Source organism: Amblyomma maculatum, unplaced genomic scaffold (assembly GCF_055883805.1).
Source record: "Amblyomma maculatum isolate TAMU_Amacu unplaced genomic scaffold, ASM5588380v1 scaffold_15, whole genome shotgun sequence".
NCBI lineage: Eukaryota > Metazoa > Arthropoda > Arachnida > Ixodida > Ixodidae > Amblyomma > Amblyomma maculatum.
Window position 1 is genome coordinate 2,965,508 of NW_028146740.1, and position 17,069 is coordinate 2,982,576.

The 17,069-nt window shown below is 45.4% G+C and overlaps 1 protein-coding gene across 3 annotated transcripts; it reads left to right on the forward strand.

Moving 5' to 3' along the window:
* The first annotated feature begins 11,448 nt into the window (after positions 1-11,448).
* On the forward strand, positions 11,449-16,984 carry LOC146171942 (uncharacterized). 3 transcript variants are annotated; one of them, XR_014702639.1, is made up of 4 exons: positions 11,449-11,852; positions 13,659-13,831; positions 14,305-14,385; positions 16,306-16,983. XR_014702639.1 is itself a non-coding variant. In XM_084586122.1 (4 exons), exons 1-4 carry the CDS (start codon positions 11,747-11,749, stop codon positions 16,426-16,428), a joined length of 393 nt encoding a protein of 130 aa, XP_084442248.1. In that variant the 5' UTR covers positions 11,449-11,746; the 3' UTR covers positions 16,429-16,984. The 3 variants fall into 3 exon arrangements, 2 of the variants coding, with proteins under 2 accessions (XP_084442248.1, XP_084442249.1); XM_084586122.1 differs by having other exon boundaries at positions 13,749-13,831; positions 16,306-16,984; XM_084586123.1 differs by having other exon boundaries at positions 13,749-13,831; positions 16,312-16,984.
* The last annotated feature ends 85 nt before the right edge of the window (positions 16,985-17,069 follow it).

Genomic DNA, 17,069 nt, shown 5'->3' on the forward strand with positions numbered 1-17,069 from the left:
TCTGAGGTGGAGCTTGATTTTACAGCAGTACAATTTTGAAATAAGATACAAAAGGGGGAAGTTAAATGGGAATGCGGACGCGCTTAACCACTGTTTCTAAGCGGTCCGAGGTGCTCCTCACCATGTATCCAAATTTACACTCAGGTTTTTTTTTCTCGTGCGCTTGTATATATGTGACAATGTAAAGCAGCACGTTTGGTTTTCTAGGCAAACGTGGGTCCTGAGTGTCTTGAGTGTGGGCTTTTCTCGGACAACGATGGCAGTTTTCGTTTGGCCTGGTCTCTTCAGACGGGAGCCGAGTGCTTGCTTAGACATGTGGTTGAGTTTCAGAGACAGCTCAAGCAATTTGGCCTACGACAATCAAGACAACGCGAGAAGCGACAGCGAGCTTCAAGCGTTCATGTGCAGGCCATTAAGTCGTCTCTTCATGCAGCAGCTGCGACTGTTGGCCTCCGTGACTCTTCTGGCGGGGGAGGAGGCTGTTATGACCGTGCATGGTCCGCGCTTGCGCGCACTATTGTTCGCCTGTGGGCATGGTATTGATATGTGCTGTTGGTGCAAGGGCTCGAAGTGAGCCTTTTTCCATGAATTTCTTTGTGTTAGCCTGCTTTGCTTTGTCGAGACCCTGCAACTGCCAAATTGGCCCTTTCAAGGGAACGTCAAGAAAAATACAAAGAAATGTCGCCGTGTGGGAAATAGCCGGAAGTGCTTTTGTTCAACTGTTCACCCTTCCCGTCGAGAGGCGCTATTGTCAAGTGAGGAATGCCTACTGTCCAAAGGAGACGATCGGAATGACACGTCCGCTGACTTACAGGAGAAGAAAGGAGCATGACGAATACGGCCATTAGAGGATTTCCCGGAAATGCAGGAAAGAGTTCCAATTGCCGGAAAGGGACAATGCTGGGAGCAGTATTCGTGGCGCGAACGTACACTTGGGTTTCTGAGAAGGAAATCTACTTGCCGGAACCACCATATCGGATCTTTGCAGAAGAATAGAAATGTACCTCCTCGCCGTTCCCAAGCTCTACCCGCCAACAAGTGACCACGCCCGAAGAAACAATACCGGACCAGTCAGTGCATCAGACCATCAGTGCAGTGATGTGTTCGATTGGATGCCGATATCTGAGGGTCGTGCCCTGGAACTGGTTGGTCAGCATCTTCAGAGAGGGGCTGGACATAGGGGGTTTTAAGGACGTTGCAGAGAACGAAATGAGGCTCTGAGCCCTGAGTAAACGGCTCATCCAGACGCTTCTCGCTATGAACTCTTAACGCTTGCCATTTTGCTGATATACCTTTTTTTCTTTCATGTAAATAAGTTTTCTCAAAGTGCCATTAAACCTGCTTGTATATAATTTACCAACTTTGAAGATTCAATCCTTCATCAACCCAGAGTCTCTGCACGCTACCAAGTGAAGGCCGGGTCGACTTAGTCCCAGCGTCACGACAATAATCAATAGCATACGTGGTTCCTGAGCGTCTTGAGTGTGGGCTTTTCTCGGACAACGATGGCAATTTTTTTTTACCTGGTCTCTTCAGACCAGAGCCTAATGCTTGCTTAGACATGTGGTTGAGTTTCAGAGACAGCTCAAGCAAGTTGGCCTACGACAATCAAGACAACTCAACAAGCGACAGCCAGCTTCAAGCATTCATGTGCAGGCCATTGTCTCTTCATGCAGCATCTGCGACTGCTGCCCTCCGTGACTCTTCTGGCGGGGGAGGAGGCTGCTGTGACCTTGCATGGTCCGCGCTTGTGTGCCCTATTATGCGCCTGTGGGCATGGTATTGATATGTGCTGTTGGTGCAAGGGCTCTAAATGAGCCTGATTCCATGAATATTTTTGTGTGAGCCTGCTTTGCTTTGTCCAGACACTGCAACTGTCAAGGGAGCCTCAAGAAAAATACAAAGAAATGTCACCCTGTGGGAAATAGCCGGAAGTGCTTTTGTTCAACTGTTCACCCTTGCCGTCGAGAGGCGCTATTGTCAAGTGAGGAATGCCTATTGTCCAAAGGAGACGATCGGAATGACACGTCCGCTGACTTACAAGAGAAGAAAGAAGCATGACGAATACGGCTATTAGAGGATTTCCCGGAAATGCAGGAAAGAGTTGCAATTGCCGGAACGGGACAATGCTGGGAGCAGTATTCGTGGCGCGCACGTACACTTGGGATTCTCAGAAGGAAATCCACTTGCCGGAACCACCATATCGGATCTTTGCAGAAGAATAGAAATGTACCTCCTCGCCATTCCCAAGCTCTACCCGCCAACAAGTGACCACGCCCGACGAAACAATACCGGACCAGTCATTGCATCAGACCATCAGTGCAGTGATGTGTTCGATTGGATGCCGATATCTGAGGGGCGTGCCCTGGAACTGGTTGGTCAGCATCTTCAGAGAGGGGCTGGACATAGGGGGTTTTAAGGATGTTGCAGAGCACGAAATGACGCTCTGAGCCCTGGGTAAACGGCTCATACAGACGCTTCTCGCTATGAACTCTTAACGCTTGCCATTTTGCTGATATACCCTTTTTTCATGTAAATAAGTTGTCTCAAAGTGCCATTAAACCTGCTTGTATATATTTTACCAACTTCGAAGATTCAATCCTTCATCAACCCGGAGTCTCTGCACTCTACCATGTGAAGGCCGGGTCGACTGAGCCCTAGCGTCACGACAGTGTCCAAACCCTCACTTTTTCTCCTGGATTCTACTCTGCGTGGCGTCGTCGTAATTTGTATCGTCGGCTGTAGGTGCGCTGTTGGTCTTTAATACGCAGCTGTGCCAGTCGTCGGGCGTCCTCTGCACGCTGCAGGTAGGCGGCGATGTCAAGGTTGGTCTCGTTGGTCACGTGCGGCAGCATTGCGTCGAGCGTCGTCGTGGCCTCCCTGCCGTACACAAGCTTGAACGGGGTCGCTCTGGTCGTCTCCTGAACTGCTGTGTTATACGCGAAGATCACGTATGGCAAGACGGCGTCCCAGGTCTTATGTTCAGCGTCGACGTACATAGCGATCATGTCCGCGATCGATTTGTTCAGGCGCTCCATAAAGCCATTGGTCTGGGGATGGTACGCAGTTGTTCGCCGATTGCTTGTATGACTGTATTCCGGCATGGCTTGCGTCACCTCTGTCGTAAACACCGATCCTCTGTCCGTGATGAGCAATTCTGGGGTGCCGTGTCGCAAGAGAATTTGTTCGACAAAAAATTTGGCGACTTCGGCCGCAGAACCATTCGGGGATGCTTTTTCTTCGGCGTAACGGGTAAGGTAGTCAGTGGCCACGATGAACCACTTGTTACCCAAAGACGAAGATGCAAAGGGGCCGAAAAGATCCATCCCAATTTGTAGAAAGGGCAGGATTGGGGGCTGAATCGGGTTTAGTAGTCCTGTTGGTCTGATCAGCGGTGTCTTGCGTCGTTGGCACTCACGACATGTCTTTACGTAGTTTGTAACTTTGGCAGGCATTCGCGGCCAATTGTACTTCTCCTGGATTCGACGCAACGTGCGCGCAAATCTGAGATGGCCTGCTGTGGGCTCATCGTGCAACGCCTGCAGGACTTCCTGCCGGAGGTTTTTAGGCACTACAAGGAGCTGCGTGGTCCTGTTGGGTGCGAAGTTCTTCTTCACGAGGAGGCCATTGCATAACGCAAACGATGATAAATGACGCCTGAACACACCAGGAGGGGAAGCGGTCTTTCCTTCTAAGTATTCGGCTAGCGCTTTCAGCTCAGGGTCTGATCGCTGTTGTTCAGCGAAACTGCTGGCAATTACCGGTCCCAAAAAGGCGTCATCGTCCTTCGGGGGAGCGCCGACGGGAGCGCGTGATAAGCAGTCTGCGTCGGAATGCTTCCGGCCCGGCCCACTCACCGAACCAATCTCGGCACATGTGTCTGAGCTTGCTGGTGTCTGTGTTGTCTGAAATAAAGCAGCAGCACTTGAGCGTCCTACCAAACAAGCAGTGTTTGTTGCTAAAACACAGCCAGAAAAGCCTGAAGTTCACATTCCTATTGCTCATTAGTGAGCGGGTCCCCGTAGCTTCGGCTAACTGAAATAAAGGATGCGTGTTAAGGATTGGTGTTATTGCAAGAAGACAGTGTTCCTGTGTAAGTGCAGCCTTTCTAAAGTTGCGCATGACGCTGCCCCGTTCAACTTGTGAACAAATATGGTTATGTGCAATGGCCAGTCTGCCTCATACTCTAGAACCACTGTTTTACACAACAAAACTAAACATTCACCATGGTTTACTCAATGATAGGTCAGCCCAAAGTGTATCTGACATTTAACCAGTGCTGCTGCGCCGAATTAAGCTTGCATGATGTGCACTCTTGTAGCCTTCCATTTTTCAGAGCCATCAGAAAGGTTGGCAGCTATGATGCAGCCACTATTCTTCATTCCGCACAAATTAGCTGACAGGATTCCCTCTTGGCTACACCAGTGGTCTCCACAGCCTTTGACATCTCAAAGTATTCAGGGTGAACGTTGGCGCTGGTGTGTTTTTTTTTTTCAGTTGAATCAGCTTCCCTCTTGGCTACACCAGTGGTACCCACAACCTTTGGCATCTAAAAGTAATCAGGGTGGACGTGGTGCTGGCGTGATCTTTTTTTTTTTCAGTTGAATCAATGTGAAAACTCTTGTACACAGCCATATTTGCAATTTATATGAGAAGCATGCCTTCCTGATAAACATACCGCATTTGTATAACTGTGCAGAAGGTCTGTGCCACGGTCCAAGGTAGGGTGTGATGGTGCTGTCTGTGTAGCCTGAAATAAAACTGCCACTTGTGACTACACAGTACAGTGCACACGCACTGCCACACACATTACTTGTTCATACATATCCATGCTTCAGAGTGCAGCGGTGGCGTAGCGGTAGAACATCCGCCTCGCATGCAAGAGGACCGGGGTTCAAATGCCGGCGCCACGCAATTCTCCACCGGATGAAAAAAAAAAAATCCACGTGTCGATGAAATTGATTAAACACGTTTGGGGTGCGACCGGTGAACACCTCCAGCAACGCACTCCCTCACCAGAATAGGAGTTGGCCACCCTGGTGCAGTAATTGGCCACAACCTCCTATGATAAGCTCCATAAAACCCCGGCCCTCAGTCACCAGCGGCTGCGGAACAACTGACCGCGGCGGCGGTCAGCCCTATGATGCAGCAGGGGGTGCTAAGAAAGCCTGGCTCCGATGGACAGGCCGCCATCGGAAACTGACCCTGGGAACGTTTAATGCTAGACCAGCCGGTAACACCTCCGGCAACGCACTCCCTCACCAGAACAGGAGTTGGCCACCCTGGTGCAGTAATTGGCCACAACCTCCTATGATAAGCTCCATAAAACCCCGGCCCTCAGTCACCAGCGGCTGCGGAACAACTGACCACGGCGGCGGACAGCCCTGTGATGCAGCAGGGGGTGCTAAGAAAGCCTGGCTTTGCTGGACAGGCCGCCATCGGAAATTGACCCTAGAAACGTTTAATGCTAGAACCCTAGCTTGTGAAGCTAGTTTAGCAGTGCTGTTAGAGGAACTAGAGGGCATGAAATGTGATGTCATAGGGCTTAGTGAGGTTAGGAGGCCGAATGAGGCATATACCGTACTGAAGGACGGGCATGTACTGTGTTATCGAGGTTTACCAGAGAGGCGACAACTAGGAGTAGGTTTCCTTGTCAATAAGTATATAGCGGGTAATATAGATGAATGCTATAGTATTATTGAGAGGGTTGCATTCATCGTGATTAGGCTTAATAACCGGTATAAACTGAAGGTTGTACAGGCCTATGCACCTACATGTACTACATAACTACATGTAGTTATGATGACCAGGCAGTTGAAAGCTTCTATGAAGATGTAGAATCGGCAATGCGAAAAGTAAAGACGCAGTATACTGTACTAATGGGCGACTTCAATGCCAAGGTAGGGAAAAAACAGGCAGGAGACAAGGCAGTAGATGACTATGGCATTAGTTCTAGGAATAGCAGGGGGGAGCTACTAGTTGAGTTTGCACAGCGCAATAACTTACGAATCATGAATACCTTCTTCAGCAAACGGAAGAACCGGAAATGGACATGGAAAAGTCCTAACGGAGAGACTAAAAATGAAATTGACTTCATAATGTGTTCAACCCCCGCAATTGTGCAGGATGTAGATGTGATCGGGAAAGTGCGATGCAGTGACCACAGGATGGTGAGGTCCCGAATTAGCCTAAATCTGAAGAAGGAACGCAACAGATTAGTAAGAAAGAAACCCATCAACGAATTAGCGGTGAGGGGGAGGGCAGAAGAGTTCAGGATCTCGCTACAGAATACTGAGGATGGCGACATTGCCCTAGAGGCAAGGAACAATAATTTCAGAGATATCATTACTGAGTGCGCGGTAGAAGTAGGCGGTAGGATAGTGAGAAAGAATACCGGTAAGCTGTCTAAGGAGACGAAAGATTTGATTAAGAAACGACAGAGTATGAAAGCTTCCAATCCAACAGACGAGATCGAATTGGCCGAGATATCAAAGCTAATCAATAAGCGCAAAGTGGCCAATATAAGGAAGTATAACATGGAGGAAATTGAGCATGCTGTGAAGAACGGGGGAAGCCTTGAAGCGGTAAAGAAGAAATTGCGCATAGGCAAAAACCAGATGCATGCGATAAGGGACAAGGCGGGCAACGTCATCACTAATATGGACAAGATAGTCAAAGTAGCCGAAGAGTTCTATACAGATCTTTACAGTAGCCAAAGTAGTCAGGACCGTAATGAGATTGGCGGTGGAGAAAAACAGTCAGACGTTCCACCAGTGACGGAGGATGAGGTCAAGAAAGCTCTAGAAACTAGGAAAAGGGGGAAATCAGCTGGAGAGGATCAGATAGCTACAGATTTGCTGAAGGACGGGGGAGATATCGTGCTAGAAAAACTGCCCACCCTGTATACGCAGTGCCTGGTGTCATCGACGGTACCAGAAACATGGAAGAATGCAAACATTATCTTCATTCACAAGAAAGGGGACTCTAAGGACCTTAAAAATTACAGACCAATCAGCTTACTGTCTGTTACGAATAAGGTATTTACTAAGGTAATCGCTAATAGAATCTGGACAACCTTAGACTGCAATCAAGCAAAGGATCATATCGATCATATCCATACCATCAATTAGGTGATAGAAAAATGCTCGGAATATAACCAGCCCTTGTACACAGCATTCATTAATTACGAAAAAGCATTTGACTCAGTTGAAACCTCGGCGGTGATGCAGGGATTGCGAAATCAGGGGGTAGACGAGCCGTACGTGAAAGTGCTGGAAGATATATATAGTGGCTGCACAGCAACCATAGTTCTGCATAAAGAAAGTAACAAAATTCCCATAAAGAAAGGTGTTAGGCAAGGAGACACAATCCCCCCAGTACTATTCACAGCTTGTTTAGAGGAAGTATTCAGAGACTTGGAATGAGAGCAGTTAGGGATAAGGGTAGATGGAGAATACCTCAGTAATCTGCGATTTGCTGATGACATTGCTTTGCTAAGCAACTCGGGGGATGAACTGCAAATAATGATTGACGACCTAGACAGAAAAAGTAGAAAGGTAGGCTTGAAAATCAATATGCAGTAGACCAAGGTAATGTTCGGCAGCCTCGGGCGGCAACAGCAGTTTACATTAGGTAGCGAAATGCTGGAAGTAGTAGGCGAATATGTCTACTTAGGGCAGGTAGTAACCGCAGATCCGGACCATGAAAAGGAAATAACAAGAAGAATAATATTGGGATGGAGCGCATTTGGCAAGCACTCGCAGATTATGACTAGCAGCTTACCGGTATCGCTCAAGAGGAAAGTATACAACAGTTGCATCTTGCGTGTACTCACCTATGGGGCTGAAACGTGGAGGCTAACCAAGAGAGTTCTACTTAAGTTGAGGACAACCCAGAGGGCTATTTAACGAAAACTAGTAGGGGTAACATTAAGAGATAGAAAGCGTGCAGAGTGGGTCAGAGAAATAACTCAAGTTACCGACATTCTAGTGGAAATTAAGAAGAAGAAATGAACATGGGCAGGACATGTAGTGCGAAGAGAGGATAACCGATGGTCGCTGAGGGTAACAAACTGGATTCCAAGGGAAGGAAAGCTGCAGGGGGCGGCAGTAAGTTAGGAGGGCGGATGAGATTAAGAAGTTCGCAGGGGTCAAGTGGATGCAGCTAGCACAGAACCGGGTTAAGTGGAGAAATATGGGAGAGGCCTTCGCCCTGCAGTGGGTGTAATCAGGCTGATGTTGATGATGATCCATGCTTCATTGCCCAGTAACAAAATTGTGAAGAACGCCTGAACATCATGCACTATAACATTGCTCAACTTACCATGTCAGCACAATGCCACTGGTAATCTTCCAATTCTTGGAGCGATAGTAAACCGGTCTGTGTTGTCTGTAACAGAACAGCAACTTGTCAGACTGAATGCTCCCTAAAAGGTTGTTTAAGCTGAATAGTGATGTTTCACACATATTCATCCAGTGAAACGATAAGACAACATAACCTACTTATTATAAGACTGCTAGCAGTGTTCGTAGGAAATGTATGATAAAGCTATTGCCTAACTTACCATGTCTGTAGTCTGCTTCTGGTGGCCTCCCTCCATGTTGCGTGAAGCAGTACCCTGCGTTGTCTGCATCAATTGAACACAAGCCAAAGAGGCACCCTGACTAAGCATAGTTAAAACTGCAGCATTTTATAGATAGAACAGACGTAGGATTATTTTAACATCAGAGCCACAACAGTTTCTTAGGCAGCTATTACATAATTTTTCTGGCACTTGCTGAATACTGCATATCGAAGCTTGCCTCACTGCTGCTACCAGCAGTGTCTTTCACCATTTTCTGTTTTGCCTGAAATATATTTTTTCACGCTGTCGTTACTCGATTCAAGACGTCCCAAATATGCAGCACAAAGACAACTTGCTCGATAGGCAACTCAGTGCAACAACACAACTGACATCACAGAATAACTGGGGGCAAGACACAACTGTTTATTCACCGTCTCATATTTCTGAATTTCCTGCACTTGCTGTATTGTGGTTTCGTCTTCAGACACTTGCAAGGATATGCTAAGGTGAGCTATGTTCCTTGAAACGAACATATAAGTAGAGTACATGGCAGAGAAGTGTGGTGCTTTGACTTAGGAAAACATCTTCTTTCCCCATTATTAGCGTAGTGGTCCATTTGGAGCTAGGAATGTCAAGTACGTAGACGCAGGGAATAATTTCTTTTAAGCAGCACTATTTTCGCACACACCACACAAGCAATAATCAAAATTCTGCGGAAATGGAAGCTTGCGTGTAAGCCTCCAAATACGCGCGGAACGTAGTGCGTAGGATTTAGCCTTTCAATTTAACTGGTCAACCCAGCTCTCAGACACTCGAACACGGAGCATATTTAATAGAAGCAAAATAACACCTACCATTACCATGGCGGTACGCAGAGCGCTTGTAACGCAACATTAGAGTGCGTGCCAGCCGTGCCAGACTACAAGTGCGATTAAAGCAATGCCAGCTCACTGGGCCACGTCTCCTCTCGGGCGAAAAAGAAGGCAAAACCTAAGTGAATAAAAAAAAAATACAGACATCTTACCGTTGACTGATGCTCTTCCCTAGTCAAACTATTCGCTGCTTCCTGCACACATGACTCGGAGGCACTCTGGATGGAAGCAGATCCCACAGAAACATCCCCCTTCGCTCGCTGAAAAAGAACAATTCTTTTAGTAACGCCGCTTTGCACATCGTGTCTTAACGAACCTTTTCGGGGTGCGTCGTCTCCCTTTAACAACCTGTAACTATTAAGACATTCATGGCATTTACCGAGGAACTGTTTTGCGCTCGTTACGCGCCCTGACCTTCCTGTTGTAGCCAAGGCGAAGCATGGGTTCCGGATTTTTATCCGTTCGCTTGCCATCAACAAAATGGAGAGAGCGAATGCGCGACAACTCAGAGGGCACAAAACCCTTGCGATTTACTGCATTTATCCAACGCTGCCTCAAGTCAGAGTCTGCCGGAAATATGTGCAATAAAAACATGTTGCACCCGCAGATTTCTTGCATAACGCCGTGAGCTGAGCAGTGCGCTTTTCTTGCCGAATTTCTTTTTTTCTTGTTACTCGTACACGCGTAAACAGCACAGTGTTGTCCAGGTGACGACCGGTAACAGCCGGCCATCGAAATTAGCGGGAATCACCACAAAAAACAATCGCACACAACTATCGCGTTTACAGCGCATCAGTCCAAGCAGTCAACAAGCCGTCCAGAGGGAATGAGCAACACTGAAATGCTCGGTACTCTTGCTACCAGCAAGCTAGCTTTGCTTTGGCTCCCTGGTTTGAGGCTTCTGTCAGAGGATAGCGCCTACCTTGTTGGAAAGGAGTATACTTGCAAGGTCTTCGCCTCCTGGCCACTTCACAGAAGAAAAAAGACGCCAGCGAGCACCCCTGCACCTGCGGAACCGTGACTCGTCTTAACCCCCCTCACCTCCTTGCTTCTCTTTTCTTTCACACCCATCGAAACGTCGGGTTTTGTAAAATAAAAAAGTAATGGTTCGAGAAATTTCAAGTTTCACATAGTTATCAACCCAACTAGACAGGCAAATCTGAAGCAAAATGTAGCTTTCAATGGTTCAACGTCCGCCCACCGGTTCCTACTACCACAGCGATGCCCGGCTGTCAACATCCCAGCGGCCCCCTCCACACATCATCGGGTCATGGCCATGCACTTCCGGATTTTCGTCTATACGTCACCAGCCCTACATAAATCACCGCGACATCGCCACCACTTTCAGTGGGCTTGGCAGCATGGGAGCGATGACGTCGCCTCACCGCAAAACACTTTTTTTTGCCAAGATATTTTGTTGGGCGAGTTGGTACTTATTCATTATTCGCACTGTTCTTTGCGCAGGTAACAAACTGTTAGCGCAAGCGCTACCGCGGTCTTTTGGTGCTGCCAAGCCAACATGCAGCGTATGTCATTGTTGTAACTGTGCACATGTTATTCAAGCACTTTTTCAACCGTCCGAAGATGTCGAGCTAAACACAGGATCCCCCTTTGCTCGTGCCTCTGCTACACTGTAAAAACAAAAACACCTTTTTGGACATTTGTCTGATTCAAAACACCATTACACCCTGAGTCTAGGGTGTTCGTGCCATTGGAAATCACCTCTTGCATGCCAAAGGGGTGCTTTGTTTGGAGAATATGCATTAGGGTGTTACGGGCAAGCAATATCACCTAACATGCTGGGGGTATATGGCTGCGTAACTTCGTAGCCTTTTATACACAAGCGGCGCTGCTAATATAACCCAACATCTAAATAAAGCACCAAAAGTAACGCTAAAATTAAAATTACGCACGAGTGCTTTCTAAAAATGAAACAGAAACTGAAACAAAATTTCACCGCCAGGAGGTCGCGGGAAGCTACGAACGCTCTTTTCAAATTTCACAATATGGCCGTTAGCATTGTCGGGTGCGTTTCGACCACGTTTCGGCGAATGCTGAATGTGCTTCTTCGATTGTGTACCCTCGTGAAATGTGTTGCATTTCCCATGCATATGTGTTACAGAAGTGTGTACGCTTGTGAAGTGCCTTCTACATGTGATGTTTAACGCAAACGGACATTTATCGTGTCGGCAAGTGTCCGGGCTTCTTTTTGCTTTGCTCAGGCCGAAGGACTGCTGCACCGCTTTATGTTTGAGATGTTCGAAAGAAGAAGGCATGGACGATTTTTTTTTTCTGCGTGACTAAGAGGTATATGCGCCGACTACATTGCACTCGCGCTGAAATCGCACTGGTTGGTTCGGTGCCGGTGATACGAAGGCGGACAGCGTACTTTGCGGCTGACGCAATCGTCTGTAAAGGTAAGCCTATTCTCACGCATATTGCGCTTTGTGGGAACAGTGTCCTACCGGATTTCTGCATTCTGTGTCTTTTTGTGCCGGAACGCTCCAGAATGTGCTGAAATGAAAACGTGAAACACGCGCTTGTTTTCACCTGGCTGCCAAAATGACATCGCACATGCGGTAGATGTCGCGGCGAGTTACGCAGATTTCGCGCAGAACATCAGCCTTAACTTTCTTGAACAGAAATAATGTATGTGCTACGTTTCCTTGCATTTTGTACGCGCAGGAGGTTCACGAAACGATTTTCGTTTCTTGACAGTTTGATACTTGCGCTCAGTTCTCAACGACTCGGTTTTGTTCTAACGTTTCCGTTCGTGCGGCAAGGTCATGTTGGCGTACTACCTTAATTCTCCTAGCACTCTCGACTCCCCCCTCCTCCCTTATCTCTTACACTTAGCGCTGGCTCTCCTGAAACCTCTTTCATGCTTTGTCGTCTTCTTTCACTCGGAGCGCTGCGATCCCCCCCCCTCCCCCCCCGCCCCCCCTTTTTTTTTATTTACTCGGAGCATAGGCGCGCACCGTCCTGCTGCTCGGGGAGCGTCCTCCCGCAGCCCTTCCGTTTAAACTTTTTGTTCGAGGAGGCTATGTTCGTTCTCGGCGGCCGTTCAGCGCGGCACGCCTCTGCGCTCGTGCTCTCGGCATCGAAGTGCGCTGGTCGGCCGGCCTGGTTGCATAATAGTTTATTCCAAACTGCGTAAACTATATGCCGCTATCATCAGCCTATGTTAACTCCCCGCTTCTGGATTTGCCTTTTTTAATCACAATGGGAGCATTTTTCATTTTACGGGGACCATATTTTGCGGTTGCATGGAATGTGAATTTCCATTTTTATTATGCTGCTTTTGTTATGGCGTTTACTTTTGCTCTCGAAGAATCATTTAGGTACGTATTTTATTTTCAGCAAGACTTCAATTAAGGCACTTGTACACGTGCTAAGTCAGCTGATGTGGTTTAAACATCTAGTTTTCATTATTTTTGTCGTCACATTTCAACATAACTGTTTGACCGCATTACTTGATTTTTGTAGTGTCTTTAGACTAGAATAAATGGATATTCGATACTGATGCCTCAGCATTCAAGTAGAGGTCGACAGCTTGAATCCCGTGGCCAAATATTGTACCGGATGTTGCTATTACAGATTTTGATTCTGACCAGATGTTTACTTTTTTTTGTCTTTTGCTTAAATGTACATATGAAGCGGTTATCATAGCCTTAGTCGCATATGTTTACCTTCTTTGCTCATCACAGTGCGCATATTGCAGGCAAATTTGTGACTTACTGTTATTAAAAAGTTGGTAATGTATGTGTTGAAAGCGGTTTACTGATTTAAAGGGCCCAGAAAATAATTTGACTTTCATATGCTAACAATGCATGTCTGTAGATTGTCTCTAAGAATTGAAGCCTACTTTTTAAAGCCGAGCGGGGACCCTTAGTTTAGAGATATATTACATATTTTATTGCCATTCAGCCGTGTGCCAAGTTGAGGGAAGGAGGATCATAATTTTTGCTTTGTTATTTTTTTATATTAGACTTTCCTTAATATTGCTTGCAGTTTGGCGATGAGTGGCAAAATACTGATGGTTTTTGCAGTTTTCTAACCTTAGTAAATATTTGTATTTGCTGCTTGCTAATGCCAGTTTTTTTTTCAGATATGTACAAAGGCATCATTTGCCTTAGCTTTTGTACAATGATTTTTAATATTCAGTTACTTGAAACATTGAGTAAAATGAATTCTTTATGGCTACCATTCACACAAACTTGCAGTTCTTACATGACGTCAACATGCTGATCAAGAAGGACGGCAAAGAGGCAGTTGAAATTGGCCTTAACAAGACACTTGTCTTGGTTTTGAAGGACACCATTCGTGCAAGAAAAAAAGGACATTGCCCGGGTGCTCGAAGTATGTTCTGAGGGAATGCGTGAAAGGAGAAAGAAGCGTAAGTATTAAGCTGTTTCCTTCTGTTTGCTGCATGTGCTATCTAATTGGCAGTTTTTCGCTAATGCCTACATTTTTGCCATTTTGCATTGCCTTATAGATATACTAAAAACATGGCTGAGCATCAGAAAGAATAATAAAACCATAACTAGCCTGTGCATTTCTTCATATGTAACAATTTTCGCATTAGCTAAATTTAAATTACCTACTGTTCTTCTCCATTGTAATGGTGCAGCCTTTTCGAATCTGTTCAACTAGTAGCAGAGAATTAGGTGATACCTGATTCGAATCTTCACAAGCTTTGCTAATTTTTGCTGTCAGATGTTTGGCTTTCAGTTTGCGTGCCTCTACATGTTTTCAATTTTGTTTATTTGCCTTCCTAAACTAGACAATAAATTATCACCTCAAAACTCGGCTGTCTCTTTTTACCTGCAAGGAGGTACACCATTGTTGTGTTACTTATTTCTATTGTAGATGTACAGACAGTATGCATTCTGCAACTCTTGGCAAACATTGGGAACCAGCCGGGAGCTCTGGATGTTGTTTGTATCATTTGTAAGTTTTCTCTTTGTCATTTGAATATTCAGAAAGCCTACCTTAAACCGACATTATTAGCGAATTTTCTTTGTTTATAAAATGGTTTAACGTCTAACTTGTAATATGTATTAGTGATTCATAATTCAGATAGAAATACTACACAAGTTTTCATCACAACTGTGAATTCTTTGCTGTGAAAGGATTATTTGCACTGTAAGTACAATCAAAAGCACTTTTAAGAGACTCCTGCCATCACATGCTTACCACGTCGTATTGCATACACCTGATGAAGCACTGGTTTCACCTAATGAAGCACTGGTAATGTCAAGATTGGTGCAGTGTGCCATTTGACTAAGCACTCTGCTGCAGTGGACCAGCAGTGCTTTATCAAATGGCTATTGCAGGCAGCTTGGTGGGGTTTAGCATTTGCTGGAAAGGGGTCTCTCAACCTGCTCATGCATGCTAGTACTTAACATGTTCCTAATGTCTGGAATATATAATCTGAGACTGCTGCAAGAGAAATATTTGCCACACTGTCGTATCCTACAGGCTTCTGAAGGTGGGTAATGCAGTTTAATAGTTGTTTTAAAAAAATGCTGTAATTTGCTAGCCAAGTTTGAAATGATGTAATAATTTTAATTCTTCTGAGATTAGGTTTACCACATTGGTTGGGAGAAAATACTGCTGTGTTTCAAGGTTCATGCTGTATAAATATAATGCGTTCAACTACAGATGCTAACATTTCATGAATTAACCATGTGGCACTGTCATAGACATTCTCATTTATAGTAAACATTCTCAATAAATCCAAATTGTTATTTTTGCATTTCAAGTTAGTCAACATATTTTTAGTTTTCGAACCTTTAGTATTTCAAAGTGCTCAGACTGCCTGCCGCTATAACGATTACAACTTCTATAACACTTGAGCTTCCTGCCGCCTCTTGAGGCTCACCACTGATGTTCTGGATGTCTATGCATACAATGTGCTATGCGTGGAAAACGTTTTAACATGCCATGCTTCAGTGCTGACATTTTTTAGAGCTTCTGCTGTTTGGTTGTTTGGTAATGCTCTGCTGTTGCACATGTAATTGTCGCGCAACTCAAAGCTCCACTGTACACTTTCACTGAATAATGTGTGATGAAGTTTCAGAGCTGCCACATAGAGCAGCGAGAACACTTTTTCCTTGTTAATAAACCTTAAATGTAAACACTTCAGGAAGCATTGCGATGACCTAGGGCTTGGCTGGTTCATACTTAGCACAAGAAGACGTGCAAAAGTTCAGAAATGCATTGTGTTATGTATTACATGCACTTTGTTTTTTTTTTGTAGTGCCTCATGACTAAGTATGCTCTTTCTACGTTTTTTTTTTTGTTGGGTTCTGCGGTATCTACTTGGCCAGTGCAGGGTATGCTGTAGGCCTTGTGTGAAGCCTTCAATTGAGCCAGCTGTTAATATTTTAGTAGTAAACACCGTGCTCCAGTGCTGTTTATTGTTTATTTACATTTTTAACTATCATAATAAGCATTCCAGTTCATGTGAAATGAAAAGTTCGTGGGGCAGCATTGAAGTTCTCTAACCCAGGTGCTTTTGATGAGTGTAGCCATTTTTGTTTGATAAAATAGCTTGCATAATCTAAAATTACCATGCAACAGCATGCTGCATGAATAAAAATGGGTTGACCTTATGTGCTCTCATTGATCAGACTGCTGGCTTTGTGCCTCCTGAACCAACCATAACAGTATACTCTGCATTGTTAATTGTGAGATAACCACCAGTGGTTTCCGATAGGGCCCTTTTCCAGCACACTGCTGTACACTAAAGGGGCATTGGCGTATTCTAAATATAGAGTAGAAAATATGTTGAATTTGCTTTTTGCCAGGTGCAGTGCATATTTATACAACTGCTCTGTTATACACTTCTTTCACAATTTTATCAAGGAACAGGAAGAAAAGCCTGCCACGCCGTGCGTCGGATATACTGGGAGCAGCATCAAAGAAGCTGAAGAGCATTTCCCCTTCATTCAGCAGCGGAAGCTTCTTCGAGTCATCGACTCTACTTAGGGTATTGTTCCAATAATGGGTCGATTTTGGCTGTTCAATCTGACATATGACAAGGGGCCGACAATTTGTGCTGCTTTATAGAGCACCTCTTTTTGGGCGTCTGCGTGTCGAAGCCAAGATGCGCTGCTGACGCTTTATTTCATCGCTTAAGGCCGAATTTTATGCAAGCGCACGCGTTGACACTGACAAAGCATAGTATTAATATTGTTTACTGCGATTATTGTTGCATACGACTAAACGTTTTGTTGTTGTTTTTTCAGAAATGTCACCATGCTGTTGTGTTAATTGTTCGGTTCTGTTTTTGAAAAAAATTGTATACTTTGCTGTCTGCATTTGTTGGAACTGTTTTGCTTCTTTCATTTTTTTAGGTATTTACGTACATACCATGTATGTTTTTGCCCGTCTGCTAGGCTCTCGGTGGAGAGTGGCAATATTGTTAAATAAATGAGGTTCCATAGCGCGCATCAATGAAGAAACAGAACACAAGTGCCCCCTGCCCCCCCCCCCCTCCACCAGCACCCGAGCACCCACTAGCCCGAACCCTGACCCTTCTATGCCGAATAAAAGACTTCCAGTTTCCTTCTGGGTGACATTTTTTTGTAACATGCTCTGTGAATTTGAAAAAAAAAAACAATCATACT

Coding starts and splice junctions, on each gene's coding strand:
- LOC146171942 (XM_084586122.1), top strand. CDS start 11,747: ATGCGCCGACTACATTGCACTCGCGCTGAAATCGCACTGGTTGGTTCG. Junction 13,832..14,304: donor GCGTGAAAGGAGAAAGAAGC/GTAAGTATTAAG, acceptor TTTCTATTGTAG/ATGTACAGACAGTATGCATT. Junction 14,386..16,305: donor GGATGTTGTTTGTATCATTT/GTAAGTTTTCTC, acceptor AATTTTATCAAG/GAACAGGAAGAAAAGCCTGC.